This window comes from Carya illinoinensis, chromosome 16 (genome assembly GCF_018687715.1).
Source record: "Carya illinoinensis cultivar Pawnee chromosome 16, C.illinoinensisPawnee_v1, whole genome shotgun sequence".
NCBI classification, from domain to species: Eukaryota; Viridiplantae; Streptophyta; class Magnoliopsida; order Fagales; family Juglandaceae; genus Carya; species Carya illinoinensis.
The window spans coordinates 25808356-25826931 of record NC_056767.1 but is presented as its reverse complement, the minus strand read 5'-3'; the positions used below and the strand labels follow the sequence as shown (position 1 = coordinate 25826931).

Sequence of the window (18576 nt, the reverse complement as noted above, 5' to 3'; positions counted from 1 at the left end):
CTACCAGAAACTTCGCCTTTCTCCTTAGCACACAACACAGCCTGACCTTCACTACTAACCACATTTGCCTTGTCTGGACTCTCCTCAGAAAATTCATTTAAAAATTGGGCCCCCATAATAGGGTTGACATCCAGACCCGAGCCCAAATTCAGGCCCAGCCCAAAATCATTGTTTGCATCTCCATTATGCACAACTAGATTCTGATTGACTACTTTCATAACTGTCTCCTCCACCCTTATCTAATTCTCCTCATTCAAAACTTCCATTCCTTCTTTTTCTGTTGAAACCATCTTTTTTCCGTTTATAACAACACCCTTATCCAAACCTTGTAGATTTGTACAAGCAACAAACTCCGTACTCTCATCCTCATTCAAATTCAAATTTGAATTAGAATTTGAATTAGAATTGGATCCTGGATTTTCTCCATTCTGGTTAGCTGAATCAGTGTCAGATCCCCCCCTTCACTGTACCCTTCTTCCACCTCTTGCCATCTCCATTGCTGAATCTCCCATTAGAGTAATTCCTTTTAATAAACATAGGAGAAGCACGAAGCCATGGACCAAATTGTTGAACCTTTTCAGCATGCTGAGACACATTCTCACTTTTTGATTTGCACCCATCAGCATCATGGACTAAGTAACCACACATAAAACAAACATTTGGTAATTTTTCATATTTGATGGGAATCCATACTTTATCACCCTGCACGCTGATCATCCTTCCTCTGTCCAGAGCTTGATGTAATTTCAGCTCAATCTTAATATGTAGAAAACTGCCCCACCCAATCCCATCACTTGGGAGATCCACCTCCAGAACTTTCCCTATAGTCCCCCCTATCTTCTCCCCATACGATCTATTCATGAATACAAAAGGTAAATTGTGAAGCTACACCCAGAATTCCTTAGAATTGAAGTTGATCATACTTGGTTGTTTCAGCCCATCAAACAGTTTAAGTGCAAACAAACCATTATCAAACAACCATGGTTTTCCAGATAGCACCTTCTCCTTATCTGCATGTGTTACAAATGTCACGGTGAAAATATTTGATCCACACTCATGAAAAGCAGTCTGTTTACTTATTCTCCACACCTTAGCCATCGTCGATGCTAATACTTCCTTACTCACCATTCGGTCTGTAAACACCTTCCCCACCAGACTTCTCTCGCACTTCTCCTTCATCTCTTTCACACCCTCATCTTCCAATTCCAGAACACACGCCTCATTATCTGTCAATCTTAATTTACTCCATCTCTCTTGAATATCCTCCATGTTGCCTCACTCGAAAGAAAGAAAGAAAACTGCCACACTGCGCTCAACACCAAACTTTTCCTTAGGACTTCACCTCGTTTGCCAAAGAGAAAACGAGAGAAGAGTTATGATTCTTTTTTTTTTACAATATATTTTATAACTTTAACAAAATATTAATGTATTTTTATATAAAAATCTATAAAATATTTTTTTTACAATATATTTTCTTTTTTGGGTATTCTTAAATATTTTTAAAAAAATAAAACAATTCACAATATCATTAAAAAATCACTTTCTTAATCTTAAAGAAAAAAAAAATCCGAATCCAAATTCGAATTCCAAAATATTCCTGTTTAATTCTTTATATTATATCACATCATGTGGGTCAGATTGCCTTTTAACAAGTGGGAAAACATGTGAAATATATTAATTAATTAAAGGAAATACTATTCCCACATAAAGTTTGTACAGAAAATTTATACCGAATTGAATTTTATTTTATTTTTTAATTTTTTTATTTAATGAATAAAAAAGTCTTTTTAAATAAATATGGATTTTTTTATTTTTAAAAAATATTTAAATATTTTAAAAAAAAGTTTGAAAAAAATATAACAAAAAAAAAAGAAAAAAAAAAGAAAAAGAAAAGCTTGATCTGTAGGATTCTCGGTGAGAATACTCTATCCATATAGCGTTGTCCTTAATTAAATCAAGAGAAGTATGAAATTAGAATTTTAATCTAGAGGTTTTCATTATAAAAAAATTACTTATTTATCAAAATAATTATTTTTTGTCAAAATGGGAAAATTAGTTATTGGTCACTCGCTTTGATGACCATATATATGGGAGTTGCATGGCTTACCTCCAATCTCGGTGGAGGTTCGCGGTTAGGCCACCAGGAAACTTTTCCAATCATGGAGGATCACTTTTTTAGAAGTTATCTGGTAATTAATCTACATTAAAATTAAAATCATTGAAGATGGATGTGGAAGTTAATGAATTTTACTCGTTGGAAAAAAGTTAAATTGAATACATATAAATTACTGTTGTTGTTACTTTTTATGATACATTCAACTTTGCAGCTGACTGGTCATATATGTTTTTATGTATATATTTTAGCTATTTCTTAATTTTTATACTTTTACAAACTTATATATATATATATACACAGTTTAGCCACACTAATTAGAGATGAAAGTTTAAACTGGAGAACCGGCCCAAACCTAACGGACCAGACTGGTTGGCTCGATTTTAAATCGGTTCGATGCGGAATCAGTTCTTACATTTTAAAAACTGGTTAAATCTGGTCTAGAATCGGTTCTTGGCTATTAAATATGTATATAAATTAATTAATTTTTAATATTATATAAAATATTTTATATATGTATATATAATTTTTATGTATAATATGTATAACTATATATGAAATTTTTATATATACTATATATAATTATCCATGAAATAATTTTATATTATAATTTATAATATAAAATTTTAATCTTAAATATATATAATTTTTATACATAATTTACATAATTACATTGACACTTAATTAAAATCGAAAAATCGAACCAAACCGAATCCAAACAGGTAAAATTGGAAGTGCCAGTTTAGGAGGATAATCGGTCCTATATCAATTCTTGAAAATGCAAAATCGGTATATACCGGTTTGAACCAAACCGGACCGGTTACACCCCTAACTCCAATACAAGAATCTGTGTGACATAGTTTCTGGCCCTATCGATTACATGCATGCATATTTCATTTTTCAATTTTTAAGTAACATATTCAATTTTTTTCTAAGTGACCATTTTTTCCAATACATTTCTACTACGAATTTTTATTTTTTAAATTTATTTACCTAAAATCTTAGTATTTTTAGTATTGTTAAAAATGTATATGCATTTCGAGGCAATATTAGAAACTTTCTGTTTTTCGTGGGTAATTATTGTATATGCATTTCATTTTTTGTAAAAAAAAAAATAAAATAACAAATAACAAAATAGTAAAAGAAAAGACATCGTAGCCTAAGAGCACTCCCCCGGCTATTATAAAATAGATGTTTCTTTAAAATATAAAGGAATGTGCTCAAAAGACACCTCAATTGGATTATGTATTTTATTTCTAATATACAATTTGCTACAGTACCTCTTCCACATTTATAGAATACTATTCACATTTGTATAAATTTTCAATTCATTTCTCTTTTTACTTTGTACTCTTTATTCATTTTTTTTCTTTATTTTCTACCTTTTACTTTATTTGAAATGAATAAAATATATTAAAAATTATAATATTTAAATGATACGAAGAAAAAATAGATAAGCTGATGTATGATATATTGTAAAAGTCAGTATGTAAAATAGAAAAAGTATATTTTGATGATATATTTTAAAAGATAAGATGAATAATTTATTGGAAGCGCTCTAATTAGATTGAGTAATTGATTAAAGAGTTTTGTTATGTATAAATAAAGTTACGTATTAATCTACATATCAATACTGATTAATTTATATTTAAAATTTAAATTGATATAATTTTATTAAAAAATTATTTTTCGATTAATTACATTAAATTAATATATATATATTAGTCTGCAATTTTAGTTACAAGTAGATTTTTCTTTATTGAAAGTTACAACGACTAGATTTTTCTTGGAAGTTGCAAATTGTGCTAGGACTCCGCCCAACGTGATCGAAACATATAGAAAATCAGGACGAGACAAAACTGCTAGGTACAAACAATATGGTAAAGGCAATCATAGCTGACAACAAAAAGAGACCAGAAACACGCTTATAAAGACAATTACCCCCTACTCGAGGGGCCAAGTGGGAGCATAATGTTCGGAACTTTGTGAGATTCCTTTTAACCTTTTGCCAGAGGAATCTTGTTACTTGTTCTTCCGACTGTTTGGCTACTCTTTGCTCATTTTCTTGATTCATTTCTTTTTTTTCCGAAGAGAAAAATGGTAGTGGGAGAGATCATTCTTGCTGCATTCCTTCAAGTACTTTTTGATCGGTTAGCATCTCGCAAATTGCTGAAATTTGCAAGCCAACTGGGAGTTGAAAAACATTTGAAAAACTGGGACGAAAGGTTGAAAAGAATTAAGATGGTGCTTGAAGATGCAAACGAGAAGCAAGATACTAGAAGAGAAGTGAAAGCATGGCTAGATGATCTCACAGACTTGGCATACGACGTGGAAGACGTTCTGGATGAGTTCTTCACGGAAGCTTCCCAACGCCAATTGATTGATGAAAGTCAAGCTAGCACTAGTAAGGTAGGTAATCTCTTGCCTTCTTGTTTTACTAGTTTGAGTAGTACTCCAAGTGCTGTTAAGATCAAGATTATGATGACAGCAAAGATAACAAAAATCAATGCTCGACTTAATGATCTTATGAAACAAAAAGAGACGCTGAAGTTGAATGAAAATGTTGGCGGGGGGCCAGATATAAGAGAAGAGATACTGTTATCAACTTGTCCGACGACGTCGACGGATACTTATGGCATGCTTGGTAGGGAAGAAGATGAAGAGCTTGCTGTTCAATTATTACTAAGTGATAAATATAGTGATTCAGCTTTCACTAGAGTAAGAGTGATTCCTATACACGGTATGGCGGGAATAGGAAAGACAACACTCGCTCGGTCTGTATATAATAATGAAAAAGTGCAAAGCTTTTTTAGAGGCAAGACAGCATGGGTTTGTGTTTCTGAAGGTTTTGACAATATTGAGACGATTGCAAAATCAATATTACCACAAATGATACCTAAAATTACATGTAACAACAAGGATTCATATTGGTTGCAAGTCAAACTACAGGAAACACTAAATGGGCAGAGGTTTCTGATCGTTCTGGATGATATCCGAGATTATGACTACTGCAAGTGGACTGCCCTTCTAGCTCATTTTCAAGTAGGGGCTCCGGGAAGCTGCATTATCATCACAACTCGCAATCAAGAAGCCGCTTCATTGATGGAAACTGAAGCTGAAACTCCATCTTTGAAGTTGGACTTATTGTCAGATGATGCTTGTTTGTCTATATTGGCCCAACATGCATTAAATGCAAGAGACTTTAGTGCACATCCAAAGCTTAAAAATATTAGTAAGGACATTGTCAGAAAGTGTGGAGGATTGCCTCTGGCAGTAAAAACAGTCGGAAGCCTCTTACGCGTTAACAAGGATTGGGAAATGGTTTCAAGCGATAAGATATGGAATATATTGAAGAAGAAAGGTAAAATTGTTCCAGCTCTTAAGTTGAGCTATCAACACCTCCCCTCACATTTAAAGAGGTGCTTTGCGTATTGTTCTATATTCCCAAAGAATTATGAATTTGAGGAGAAGCAATTGGTTCTATTATGGATGGCAGAAGGTTTGCTTGATCAACCACGAGAAGGTAAAACTGAAATGGAAGAATTGGGTAGGGAGAATTTTCAAAATCTTTTATCGAGGTCATTTTTTCAACAATCAGGCCGTGAGGATAAGTCAAGATTCCTAATGCATGGGCTCATAAGAAAGTTAGCTAAGTGGGCTGCAAGAGATACATGTTTTAGAATGAAAGATCATAGAGTTGAAGATAGAGATGGTAAACGCAGTATTTCTAAAAGGGCCCGATATTCGTCCTGGTTAGGTGGCACATACGATGGAATTGAAAAGTTTGAGGTTGTTTCTAAACTCAGACGTTTACGTACCTTCATACCTCTTATGTTGCCATCTCAAGGAAATTGTCATTTAGCTCATGATGTTCCTCTTCAATTGGTTAAAAAATTACGACGCCTAAGGGTTCTCTCTTTTAGAGGCTACTGCATAACCGAGTTACCAGATTCAATCAGAGATTTGAAGCATCTACGGTATCTTGACCTTTCCGCAACTTTGATCGAGAGCATACCCGAATCAATAACTACACTCTACAACTTACAAACATTGTTGTTAGAGAAATGTATTTATTTAAATAAATTGCCTTCAATGTTAGAGAACCTGGTCAACCTTCGCCATCTGAATATTCAAGGAGCAATTCATTTGGAAGGAATGCCTATGCACATAGGTAAATTAACGTGTCTTCGAACACTATCTAATATGGTAGTTGGACGAGATAGTTGCTCTGGGTTGAAAGAGTTAGGGTCTTTGCCGCATCTTCGAGGGACACTGTGCATTTCAAAATTGGAGAACGTGATTAAAGTTGAGGAGGCAGAGACCGCTAATTTAAACAGCAAGTCCAAAATTACAGGTTTGTCGTTGGAGTGGAGTGAAGATATTGATGAGTCAAAAGATAGAACAAGGGAGTTAGAGGTACTTGAGAAGCTAAAGCCACGTGAGAGTTTGGAAGAACTCATTATTAGATGCTATGGTGGTGCAAATTTTCCAACTTGGTTAAGTTGTCCATCATTTCCTGATTTGGTTGTCTTGACGATTGAGAATTGTGAAACGTGCACGTCATTGCCGCCAATCGGGCAACTTTCATCGCTCAAAGTCCTTTCCATCATAGGCATGGCTAAGGTGGAGAATGTTGGTCCCCAGTTTTTTGGGAATGGTGCTTTTGAATCCTTGGAGATTTTGCATTTCGAAGACATGAAGGAGTGGAAGATCTGGAGTCCTCGAGAAGGATTCCCAAAATTACGTGAGCTTTCGCTTAGAAGTTGTCCCAAGCTATTGAGAAATATACCAAGCCACCTCCCATCACTAAAGAAAGCTAAGATATATGGTTGCGGGAAATTAGTGATCTCAGTTTCAAACTTTCCGGATCTGTGTGAACTGGAAATTGAGGGATCAAAGGGGTTGGTGCTCAAAAGTGTGGCTGAGTTCAGCTCATTAGCAATCAGGTCTCTTTCTAGTTCAAGATTAATCACCCCTCAAATATTACAAGGGTTTGATATGCAAGGGCTGACAAAGACAGAAGATTTAACTATTTCTATGTCTGAGGAGTCGACACATTTGTGGCCAGATGATATGGGATCCCTGCAGCACTTCACATTACTTCGTCGTCTGCGCATTAATAACTGTCCCAAACTAGTTTCTTTGGTTCCAGAGAATGTAGAAGAACAGCTCCAACAGGGTGGGCCATCCATGCTCACAGAAATCGAGATCAAGAATTGCATAGCCCTGGAATCCTTACCGAAGGCAATGATGTACAGCACTATTTGTCTCAAGTTGGTTCGAATTGTAAAATGTGATTTGCTAGAGCATATTGCAATTGGCCAGCTACCTCCAACTCTAGAGCGGCTAGAGGTAAGTGAATGCAGAAAACTGAAGTTCTTGTTGGTGGATGATGATGGCAAGAGTTGCAGTAGCAGTACTGCATCCCTTAACTTGAAAATTCACTACTGTCCATCCCTCGAATACTTGACATCAAGCAGAGAGTTACCTACATCACTTAAATGCCTCGAACTGTTGAGGTGTCCCAAGCTAATGTCAATAGCGAACAGGTTACATCCTAACTCGTTTCTTGAATGCATTGAAGTCTCATATTGCCAAAACCTTCAATCCTTACCCACAGGCATTCACACTCTTCCCACTCTACATAAAATTGTCATTAGGGATTGTCCGCATCTTGGCTTCCTCTCGGACCAAGAGTGGCAGCTCCCTGCCAACCTGAGAGTGCTTCATATATCTGGATGTGACCAAATGCGCAGCCTACCCATAGGCATACAAAACCATACCTCTCTTCAAAAATTGACAATACACAGTTGTCCAGACAATGTATCCTTTCCGGGAGGAGGTTTTCCTACCAACATAACTTCACTCTCAATATCATATCATAAAATCACCGATGCCCAGTTCGGATGGGGGTTGAAGAAACTTACCTTTCTTAATAACCTTCAAATTAGTAAATGTCCGCATCTGGTGTCCTTTCAAGAGATCATGCTGCCTGAATCTCTAACAAGCCTCACCATCTCAGACTTCCCGAATCTGAAACACCTATCTTCTAAGGGCTTTCGAGAAATCAAAGCTCTTAAGGAACTGTTTATCTCTGAGTGTGGAAAGTTCGTGTCTTTTTCAAAGGATGTCCTACCTGCCTCACTCCTAACACTTCGTATCAGTAATTGCGGAAAGCTCGAGTCCTTTCCAAAGAATGGTGTGCCTCTCTCACTGCAGCAACTTTATATCTTTGATTGTCCTCTGCTGGAAAGACGTTATAAGAATGATCAAGGGCGAGAGTGGCGGAAAATATCTCACGTCCCTTTCGTTGAATTTGATTTATGAATGTTGCTGCCGTTTGTTGCTCCTAGTTTGGTTGGTTTTGCAAAAGCTGGGAGCATATATATATGTATATATAGGATATTGATGGTAATATTTTTCTCCTTTTTTATGGTTTATTACATTTTTTGGTAATATTTCTCTCCTTTTTTATGATTGATTTGGTTACATTGATCAGATCTCTTTTGCGCCGGACTGGTAAATACAAAGAAGGGAAGGAATTATGACAACACATGAGTAATCTTGGGAATGAACTGATCAAGAAAATGAATATGAAGAGGTATGTTTTACTGCTCATGAATGCAACAATATCTGTCTTAAAGAACACTACCAGGGTCAGGTATAATCCATCTTTGGAGGACGGATTATTGTTTTAATATATATTTAAAATCATTTTTTTATAGTAATACACCAAAAAAACATAAACTTAATTCAAGTAAGAAAAATGAAGTATGTGTACCTGTAATGAGAACAAACGGAGGAGGAGATTGAATGGAGTACTTAAGAATGGATTGAGGAGAGTGTTATGCGCCTAAATTTTGAGACGTTGTAACTAGAAATTGAATGGCGTGTACGTATTTTTATTTTTGAGAATAGTCTTTTTTGCGTGAGAGGGTTATTGGAATCTTTAATGAAAAAGTTGTATGGCAGCCTTTGGTTGGATCAGGATGTAAAGATGTCATTAACGCAACATCGTGATTTAAGAATTTTTCATACCATAAAAAAATTAAACGAAATTCAAGTAAAAGAAAATGAAGTACATGTGTATCAACGTAGAGTTGAGGGCAAGAGCTAGGCCTGGATCAATCGAACTGTAACTTCTTGCCTAGAAGTCACTGATTTTTTTTTTTTTATACAATATGAAAATGGTTTATCTTTTGGGATAAAAATTATTGAATTTTTCTTTACAACTCTCTCTCTCTCTCTCTCTCTCTCTCTCTCTCTATATATATATATATATACACATATATAAAATAAATTTCATTAAATATTACATTATCAACTATATGAAGATTAATTATAATTTTGACGGGGCCAACGTACGTTTTCTTACAATCATATATATATATATAGTTCAAAAATTAGAAAAAAAGGGTGATCATGACCCATTTTCTGTCTCTGGAAAAGGAAGATTGAAAAAAGTGTTATGAATTAATATATATATATATATATATTTCTTGTTATTCCTAAGAAATTTTGGGGTTAAAAGTAATTTTAATTTTTAAGGAAAATGTAGATTCTTTTTCTTTTTATATGATCTAAGTCTAAATTCTGGGTTGTAGCAAGAAATTGTATACATGCATTTTTGAATTTTGGAGAATAGGTTTTTCTTCGGCCGTATGACCAACCAACCCCCCTAGCTCCATCCGCCCTAAGTCAAGATATTTTGTATCCAAATAGGTACATAAATTAGATATTAATTAATAAGATCATTTGTTTAATTTTATTCATCTAATTATAAACAACTTTTCATTATAAATAAATTTGAAGTATTATATTAAACTAACGACTAAACTTCCTTACGTATGTATGAATTGTGTGTAGGCCTAAGACTTCTTGTTTTCTTAACTGCCTAGAAAACGTAAGTGTTGTTTTAACTTATTAGAACATTATGTTTTATGTCTAGTGTTGATTCTTATAATTTGGAGTAGTTCTATCCAGTGTTTTTAATTTCGTACCATACCGAAATATGCCGTACCGGTCACTGGTCTGGTATAAAAATTATACCTATTTCATACCGGCCCAAATATCGGCCGTACCGGTTGATATTTTGGCCTATACCAGGCTACGTACCGGCCGGTATTTTGGCCTTTACTTTTTTTTTTTTTTTTCAAATTACAAGCTCATTTTTTGTTTCCCAATTCAGACAAGTACTCTATTTATAATTTATATATATATATATATATTTATACATAATTTATTCATATATAGATTATTATTTTAGAATATAATTAATATATATTTATATATAATTTATTCATATATCAACTATCCCGAAACGATTTATTTGTTCCTTGTATATCCATAAGTTTTCCCCACAGTTACTGCTTATATACTGAACTAGAAATATACTACTTATATTTTGGAGAGTGCGTATTAAATGAACAATCAATAGTGCAAGATCTATTTTATTTTTTTATCTTTCTTGCGCTTAAAGTCCACAAATTAGCTTGAATAATCGTGTTAGTATACTTATAATTTGTTCCTTCTTTGATGCTTGTAGACAATTCAAAACTGATCTGCATGGTGCGAGTGCCATCTGAAAAATGCACGTGGGAGGTACACTGTCTTGTCTGAAGTCCATCTGAAGTGATCAGAACCTTTTGGAGTCGAGATGTGATACTCAATTGTTAGAAATTAAGGTAACGACAGGTTGCTGCGTTTGTTTATGCATGTATAATGTGTTTATACCTATTTTCTGATACTGGAGGCTAGCTGCCTGTTGCGAAAGAACTCTTTGATCATGGAATGGACATTTATTTAGAACATTTCCTAAATATCTACGTTGCATTAATGTACAAAATTAGAATACTTTTAACACTTCTCAGGAAAACTGAAATGAATTGCTCTTTGTGCCTGCTCTTGCAATATATCATTTATGTAAATTAGAAATGTTCTTCATCTTCAATCTCATTATTCTTACTCAAGTACACTTGTTATGTGTTCAAGCCATACATGCTTCCCATACAAGCCAAGGTGCACAGCCTGCAGCAACAATAGAAGAGCGCGCACAACCTGCAATAAATACAGAGGAGTCCACAGAGTGCATGCAGCAGAATGTAGAACGTGGTCCCGCAGATTTCAGGCTGCAGCACTTACAGCCCATGCAGCGTACAATGCACCACCCACAACAGTCCAAGATTACTGCAACAAACCATCCACTATGATTGTACACTCTGCTAGTTGCACTATGTACCAGTACTAGGAATATTCCTTCAATCCTCTTGTATATATATGGAGGCACTGCCTCTTTGTAATAGAGTAGGAAAATTAAATACACAAGAAGTTTTCAGCATGGTATCAGAGCTTCCTTAGGATTCATCGTCCATTCTCTTCCTCTCCTCTCCATAGTAAACCATGTCCGACTCCTCTGGTACTATGTCTTCTTTCTCCTCTCCTACCTCTCTTCCCTCCTTACCTTCACCAAATTTCTCCCATATTTTATCTGTTAAACTCAACCCTGAGAACTACCTATTATGGAAAGTTCAACTGGTTCCTTATCTACGGGGCCAACGATTATTCAAGTTTGTCGATGGTTCTCACCCAGCTCCACCAGCTCTTCTTCCCGACAACACACCCAATCCTGAACATGAAGCTTGGCTTCAACAAGACCAACTGGTCATGTCAGCATTGATTTCATCTTTATCTGAGTCTGTTATAGCTCAAGTAGTGGGTTGTACCTCTGCTCGTGCAGTTTGGCTATCTCTTGAGTCCACCTATGCCTCTTATTCTCAAACTAGGTTAATCCAAACTCAACTTCAGCTTGCCTCTCTCAAGAAAGGATCTGATTCCATTTCTGTTTACTTCCAAAAAGCTAAAGGTCTTGTAGACATAATGGCTGCAGCTAGATGTCCTCTTCCTTCAAATGAGTTTGTCCCTTACCTATTAGCTGGTCTTGGACCGGACTATGACCCATTAGTGTCATCTGTCACAACCAGAGTAGATCCCATTTCAACTGAGTCCCTTCTTGGTTATCTTCTCTCCCATGAAGCAAGGTTACAACACCATGCTGCTACGGCTTCCTTGTTTACCTCTCCTGAAATGTCACAACACCATGCGAAGAGAAGGTTGTTGATCCTTGGGCTGCCTCTACAGATTTTTACACCTTCCACCAACTTGTTCTCCTCAGCTTGTTTTAGCATGGCTATCAACCCTTCAGTGCAAAGAAGGAAGAGATAAGGGGAGAGAGGATCCCCTTGTCTCAAACCTCTTGTGGGCTTGATAGGACCCTTTGGACTACCATTCACAATAATTGAATATGTAACAGTCTACACACAGCACATTACAAGCTTTCTCCACCTTTCATTGAACCCCATCTTACTCATTATAGTATCTAGGAAGCCCCACTCCACCCTATCCTATGCTTTGCTCATATCTAATTTGAGTGACATATACCCTTTTTTCCCTTTCCTCTTCTGTCTTAAGTAATGGACCAGCTCATAAGCAACTAGGACATTATCTGTAATTAGCCTTCCGGGTACAAAAGCTGATTGAGACAAGGATATAACTTGAGGCAGGACTTGTTTTAGTCTAGTGGAGAGGACTTTGGATATCAACTTGTAGACTACATTACACAGACTGATTGGTCTGTATTCTGCTACTGATTCTGGTTTATCCCTCTTAGGAATTAAAGCAATGTGTGTGTGGTTGAGTTCAGCTGGGAAGACCCCTTCATTTAGTACTTTCAGCACAGCCTCGGTGACATCCTTTCCTACCACAGTCCAGTACTTTTGGTAAAATAGAGGGGGCATACCATCAGGTCCAAAGGCTTTGGATGGTTCCATCTGGTTCAAGGCCTGGACCACTTCTTCTGCTGAATATTGCTGCATCAGAATCTCATTCATGCCTTCAGTCACACAACCCTGCAAATTATCTAGAAATCCCACTTGTCCTTGATGGCCTGAAGAGGTGAAAATGGTTTGGAAGTAATCCATTATGATTCTATCCCTTTCTACTCCCACCTGCCAGGTATTGTTGCTATCTCTCACTCATTTGATATAATTTCTTTTCTATCTTTGAGAAGCTTTTCTATGAAAAAACCTTGTGTTCTTGTCTCCTTCCTTTAACCATAATGCCTTTGATCTCTGCCTCTACATGATTTCATCTCTTTCCAGCCAAGTTTGCATCTCAGCCTTTGCATTCTTATGCTCTTCTGTTCTCAGGCAGTTTGGGTCAGTTTGGTACAGCAGGTTCATCTTGTCTCAGGCCTTAGCAATATGTCTCTTCACATGACCAAAACTACTCTTATTCCACTGCTGGAGCCTCTCCCCACAGCCCTTTATCTTCTTCATAAGTGAAGAGATGTCCTTATCCCCTCCCACTAGGTCCCAGGTAGAAGACACCACCTGCTTGCATCCTTCTGTCTCAGTCCACATGGCCTCAAACTTGAATCCAGGCCCTCTACTACCCAGACTGGGATCAGCTTGGGGTTTCAAAACAACAGCAAGGTGGTTTGAGTAGGCAATTGGCATATGAACAACATGCCACATAGAAAATAAGGAGCTCCACTCTTGATTAGCACATAATCTATCTAACCTTTCAGACACACTGTGTTCATTCTATCTCCCATTCCACCATGTGAATTGGGGTCCACAGAACCCCAAATCTAGTAGCCTACACTCAACAAGCATGTCACTAAAGTCCTCCATCTGCCACTCAGGTCTGCATCTTCCTCCCCTTTTCTCCCCCATGTGCAAAATTTCATTAAAATCCCCCATTAAAAGCCAAGCACAACCTGTTGGTACTATGAGGGACTTTATTAAAGACCATGTATCTTGTCTTCTTGCAACTTCTGAGTGACCATACACTCCAGTCAAGTACCAGACAGCTTCCCTTTCCCCTTGCAATTTAATTTCAGCGTGGATATGAGACTTTGAATATTGGATAATCTTAAGGTCAATGATTTTTTTCCATAAAAGAGCAATGCCTCCCCCTCCTCTGTCATTACTCACTGCTAAACAGTTTGGAAAGCCTAGAATATACTTAATTTTCTCCATTCTGGTGACACTCAATCTTGTCTCTTGTAGAAACAGGATTGTGGGATCTTCTCTTCGAACCATGTCTCGAAGTACTCGAACTCCCCGTGGGTTCCCAAGCCCACGTGAGTTCCAACTGATGAAGCTCATTGATCCTGGTGGGGCTGTAAACCAGCCTCCACCATGTTTGTGATTTCATTGTTTTCAAGTCCCTCATTCTCAATCTTTATTTTTTTGTTCTTACTATGGTTTGCACAGGATGCTGCAATTCTTTTGCTTCTCTTTAGAATTGGACTTTTGGCTCTCTTTCTGCTGTGTGGCACGCCTGATGGGCTTCCTCCCAGTCCTAGTGAAAAGTTTTTAGCTTTCAGATTTCTTCCTCGTCTTCTCCATGTGGGGTCCTTCTTTGGTTGATTCAATGCTTTTAGTTGGTCAGACAGGAAGTTCTCAATGGAATGAATCTGTGTAACTAAGTCAGTTGGGGTCTCAGTACCAGTTATCCCATGTTGTACTACCCCTTTAGCTGTCAGTGGAGTGTGTACTTCTCCTGCAGGCCTTGTTTGCTCATCATGCCTCCTTTCTAGTATGTTATAGGGAACATCTAGAGGGTTTAGTGGAGGGACTCCTTTTCCCGCCATCTTTTGTGTACTAACTTGTCTAGGGGAGTTTCCTTGCCTAGTCAACCTCCCTGCCCCTTGTATGTCACTTCTGTCGACTGTCTTGCAGTCCAGCCTGTTTGAAACTAAGTTCCTCTCCTGACACCCATCCGTGATAGCTGGATTTCCTCCCTGGGGGTCTTCCCTGACCTCTGTCTCTCTTCTCCATGGCTGAGTATGCACTTGACCTTCTGAATCCACAACTTCCCCATACTTCTTTAATTGCAAGTCACTGTCTCTGGTGGCTGGCGCCCTCAGCCAGGCCCCATACTGTTGGCTTCCTCCCCCACTGGTTGCACTCAAGCAAGCTAGATGGTTATGTTTGATGGTTCCACACTTAAAGCATATTGACGGCAGTCTCTCATATTTGAATGGCACCCAACACTTCTTTCCCTCCACATTGAGAAAAGTACCCTTTAATAGAGCTTTTGTGATGTCCACCTCAACCCTTATACGTAAAAACTTCCCCCAGCTAATGCCTCTGTCATCTGCATGGACTTTTAGCACTCTTCCCACATAGCTACAGAGTTGTAATCCTGTTTCTTGTGTCATACAACTGAGGGGCACGTCATAGACCTGCAGCCAAAACTCCTCTTTGTTGAAAACTATCTCGTTAATGGACTTAGAGCCATCATATGCTTGTAAACACAAAAGCCACCGATCGAAAGCCCACGGTCTTCCTTCCACCACCCTCTGCATATCCTGAACACTATTAAACTCGACAAGGAACTTGTTTGGACCCACCTCCGAGAACTGGATCTAGCTTGTGCATCTCCAAATTTTGGCCATAGTGCACTTGAAGGCCTCCTTGTTAATAATCTTTTCGGCCATTATCATTACCATTAGGCATGAAGGGGCTTGTTTACGGGCTGTTGGCATATTATGGGGAGCTAGAGACACTCCCTCCCTTTCCCTTTCTGTTAGGCTTAGCTTTTCCCACTGCCTTGATAATTCTTCTTCCATTGAACTCTCTGTTGAGCTAGCAAAATCCAGCCAAAGAGAACGTACTCTATTCTAGAGAAAAACTCTCAACCAGTGAGAGACCTATGAAAAGTGACTCTTAGTTGTTATAAAGTTATAGACACATGAAATCAATTAATACATGCCACACACAGGCAATTGTGACTATATATTTTTTGTGTAAGATAAATACCAACATTATTTTACTTTAAATATATTAAAAAAATAATATTTATAAGTCCATATGGATGACACGTCCTGATTTTGATTTTTAGAAAAGAAGGAGTTTAATCTAAAACTTGCATACTTGGTAGGTTGCATACTGCTTACTCGGTTTTCTTGGGTCAGGGGTCTAATAATTTTGCTGAGTTGCGTAGTTTGTTGGAAGGGGTTAGGAGGTGCCATCAGCTGGGCTTTCGTCGGGTTGAGATTGAGGTTGATTCCCAATTGCTGGTTCGCTGGTGTACTAAGGGTGAATGTAATATTTGGTACCTAGAAGATTTTTGGGAGGAATTGTGGGGTCTATTGGGCAGTATGGAGTTTCGCATGCAACATGTTTTTCGTGAAGGTAATGTAGTCGTCGATTTTCTAGCCAAAAGGGGAGCTGGGGGTTTAAATAGGGATTGGTCTGTTAATGATTCCTTACCCGATCAGCTCCGTGGTTTGCTTCGTATGGACAGAATTGGTCTCCCCTACTTGCGCATCTCGTAGTCCTGGTACGTTTTCTTTGTTTCTATTCTTGCAAATTTTATTTTGTCTTCTCGTTTTGCAGGTGCTTTGGATTGGGTCCTGGTTTTTCTGTTGTTTACGTTGAGTTGGTTTGTTTTTTTAGGCCTGTTAGAGTTGGTCTTTTGTTGTTTTGTTTTTTGGGTTGGTTTGTTTGGACACTTGGTTTTGGGTCTTTTCTCTTAGCGATTATATTGTAAGCCCCCAAGTGTCATGATGTTACCATGGTATTCTTCCACCATAAGTGAGGGCTCATTAATAAATTTGGGACGGGGCTGCTATGTGGGTGGCTGCCGGCTCTTCTTAAAAAAAAAAAAAAAAAAAAAAAAAAAAAAAAAAAAAATCTAAAACTTGCGAACTCATGAAATCGTGCCACATGCATCCAGAAATATTGCTATTAAGAACTTGATCAACATGGTTTTTGTTGAAATAATTGCTTCTATATACCGTGGATGTGATGTCCTCAACCCCTACTTGTGTTTTGGTGGAATTCGTGATGCCAAGATGTTAGCTACTTGAGTCACACACCTCTAGCTCACTGTGAAAACAAGTTTCTACATGCATGCAATACAATACTTTGTAGTTAATTCGCAGCAGTAACTTAAAAGGAAAGTTAGCAATTTTATCAGTACCAGAATTTAGGGTTATATCACCAAATAAAATCCATAAATCATCGGTCTTCTGAACCCCAACATTTAAATCATATAGCCATCGAATTTTAAAATTAAACCAACTAATCAACACTAAACAATGGGGAAAAAGGGCCCTCAAGTCTGCCACCCCCAACCTGCGAGCCCCTTTCCTCTGCATTTTCCCCCACCCCTCTTTACAACCCGAAGGCCTTTCAGCCATGGGAGCTCGCCGCTGCTCGTGGCCCATGATGATGGAATGCCAGGCAGTGGTCCCTTGCAAACCCTACACCACCCCTTCTCTCTAATCGCAGCGCTGTTTGCATTGGCCAAGATACCCAACTCTGCCTATAAATAGGTCGAGCTTCTTCATTCTTTCTCACCTCAAAAATCACCTCATATCCTTCTATAATCCACTCCATTGTGTTTTCCCCCTCTCAAAACTCCTTTCTTGCGGCCTTAGAGTAATTTCCTCCCTATCGCCGTCGCGGGCCGCCGCGAGCTGCCACACGTAGTCACTTCCCGTGGTTGTTCGACCACCTCTAGCCTTTCCCTTCCCACTCACGACCACCCCATCCCTCAGATCAACCCAATCCTTGAGCTAGGAACCCACCTTGGCCATTGCACAGCCATGCTCCATCGTGAAAACCCACTCTTCTCCCCCCACCAACTTCTAAAACACCAAATGCCTACTGTTCCGCCCTAAATCCATCATTGTCGCCTTGTACCATCGCTGCCCTACCACTTTTGGAGACACCTCGGTGAGTCGATCTGTCCATTTAGATTTATTTAAAATCTGTTTGCATTTTAATTGTTTGCTAAAGTTTTGGGTGTTCGTCCGCATAGCAATGCGATTGGAGGATGGGATTACACGTGTAGTTGGTTTGTGAAACTGTGCACTTGTGTTTGTTGTGCTATTGTGTATGTGTGTAATTCCATGTCATCCAATATACTACTTGTCATGCATATGCATATTTATTGTTAATTGCCTCATTTCTTCACTGTGCTATGTTATGCCATGTGTGAATTTGTCTAACTAGGTTTTCATGTACTGTTGATAACATGTGGGTGCGTGCATATCATGACCCCAAGTTGAGATTGGGCATTATCTTGGTGAAGCTCCTCTAGTCACTCGGGAGTGTATAAAACTGAGTGATGTCCCTTGGGTTGTCGCTGGGCAACAATGGGATCGAACGCTCTCATGCATACTTTAGGGCCCCTCTGTTGGCAAGGGTTAGAGAATGCCTGGTTACGTATGCGTCGGGCGCGAAATCTCATTGTGACATTCCTACCTACAGTTCATAGACTTTGATATAGATGAAAAGTATGAGCCAGAGGGACTGTATTTATAGGAGAAGTGATTGCAATGGAGCTTGTGTTGTTATTTGTTGTGGGATTTGTTTCCCCCTTTTATTTATTTTTTTCGGATGACTGTATAACCTCTTGAAGGGTATTTGGTTTTGTTGTACTATTTT

General features: G+C 38.0%; 2 protein-coding genes across 2 annotated transcripts; both read left to right on the top strand.

Annotated features, from left to right (window-relative positions):
• The first annotated feature begins 4247 nt into the window (after nucleotides 1–4247).
• LOC122299092 (putative disease resistance protein At3g14460) lies at nucleotides 4248–10994 on the top strand. Its single transcript, XM_043109021.1, has 3 exons — nucleotides 4248–8524; nucleotides 8613–8714; nucleotides 10659–10994. Exon 1 carries the CDS (start codon nucleotides 4355–4357, stop codon nucleotides 8438–8440), a length of 4086 nt encoding a protein of 1361 aa, XP_042964955.1. The 5' UTR covers nucleotides 4248–4354; the 3' UTR covers nucleotides 8441–8524; nucleotides 8613–8714; nucleotides 10659–10994.
• A 4640-nt stretch (nucleotides 10995–15634) lies between these two features.
• On the top strand, nucleotides 15635–16457 carry LOC122298965. The gene is made up of 2 exons (XM_043108808.1): nucleotides 15635–15705; nucleotides 16061–16457. Exons 1-2 carry the CDS (start codon nucleotides 15635–15637, stop codon nucleotides 16455–16457), a joined length of 468 nt encoding a protein of 155 aa, XP_042964742.1.
• The last annotated feature ends 2119 nt before the right edge of the window (nucleotides 16458–18576 follow it).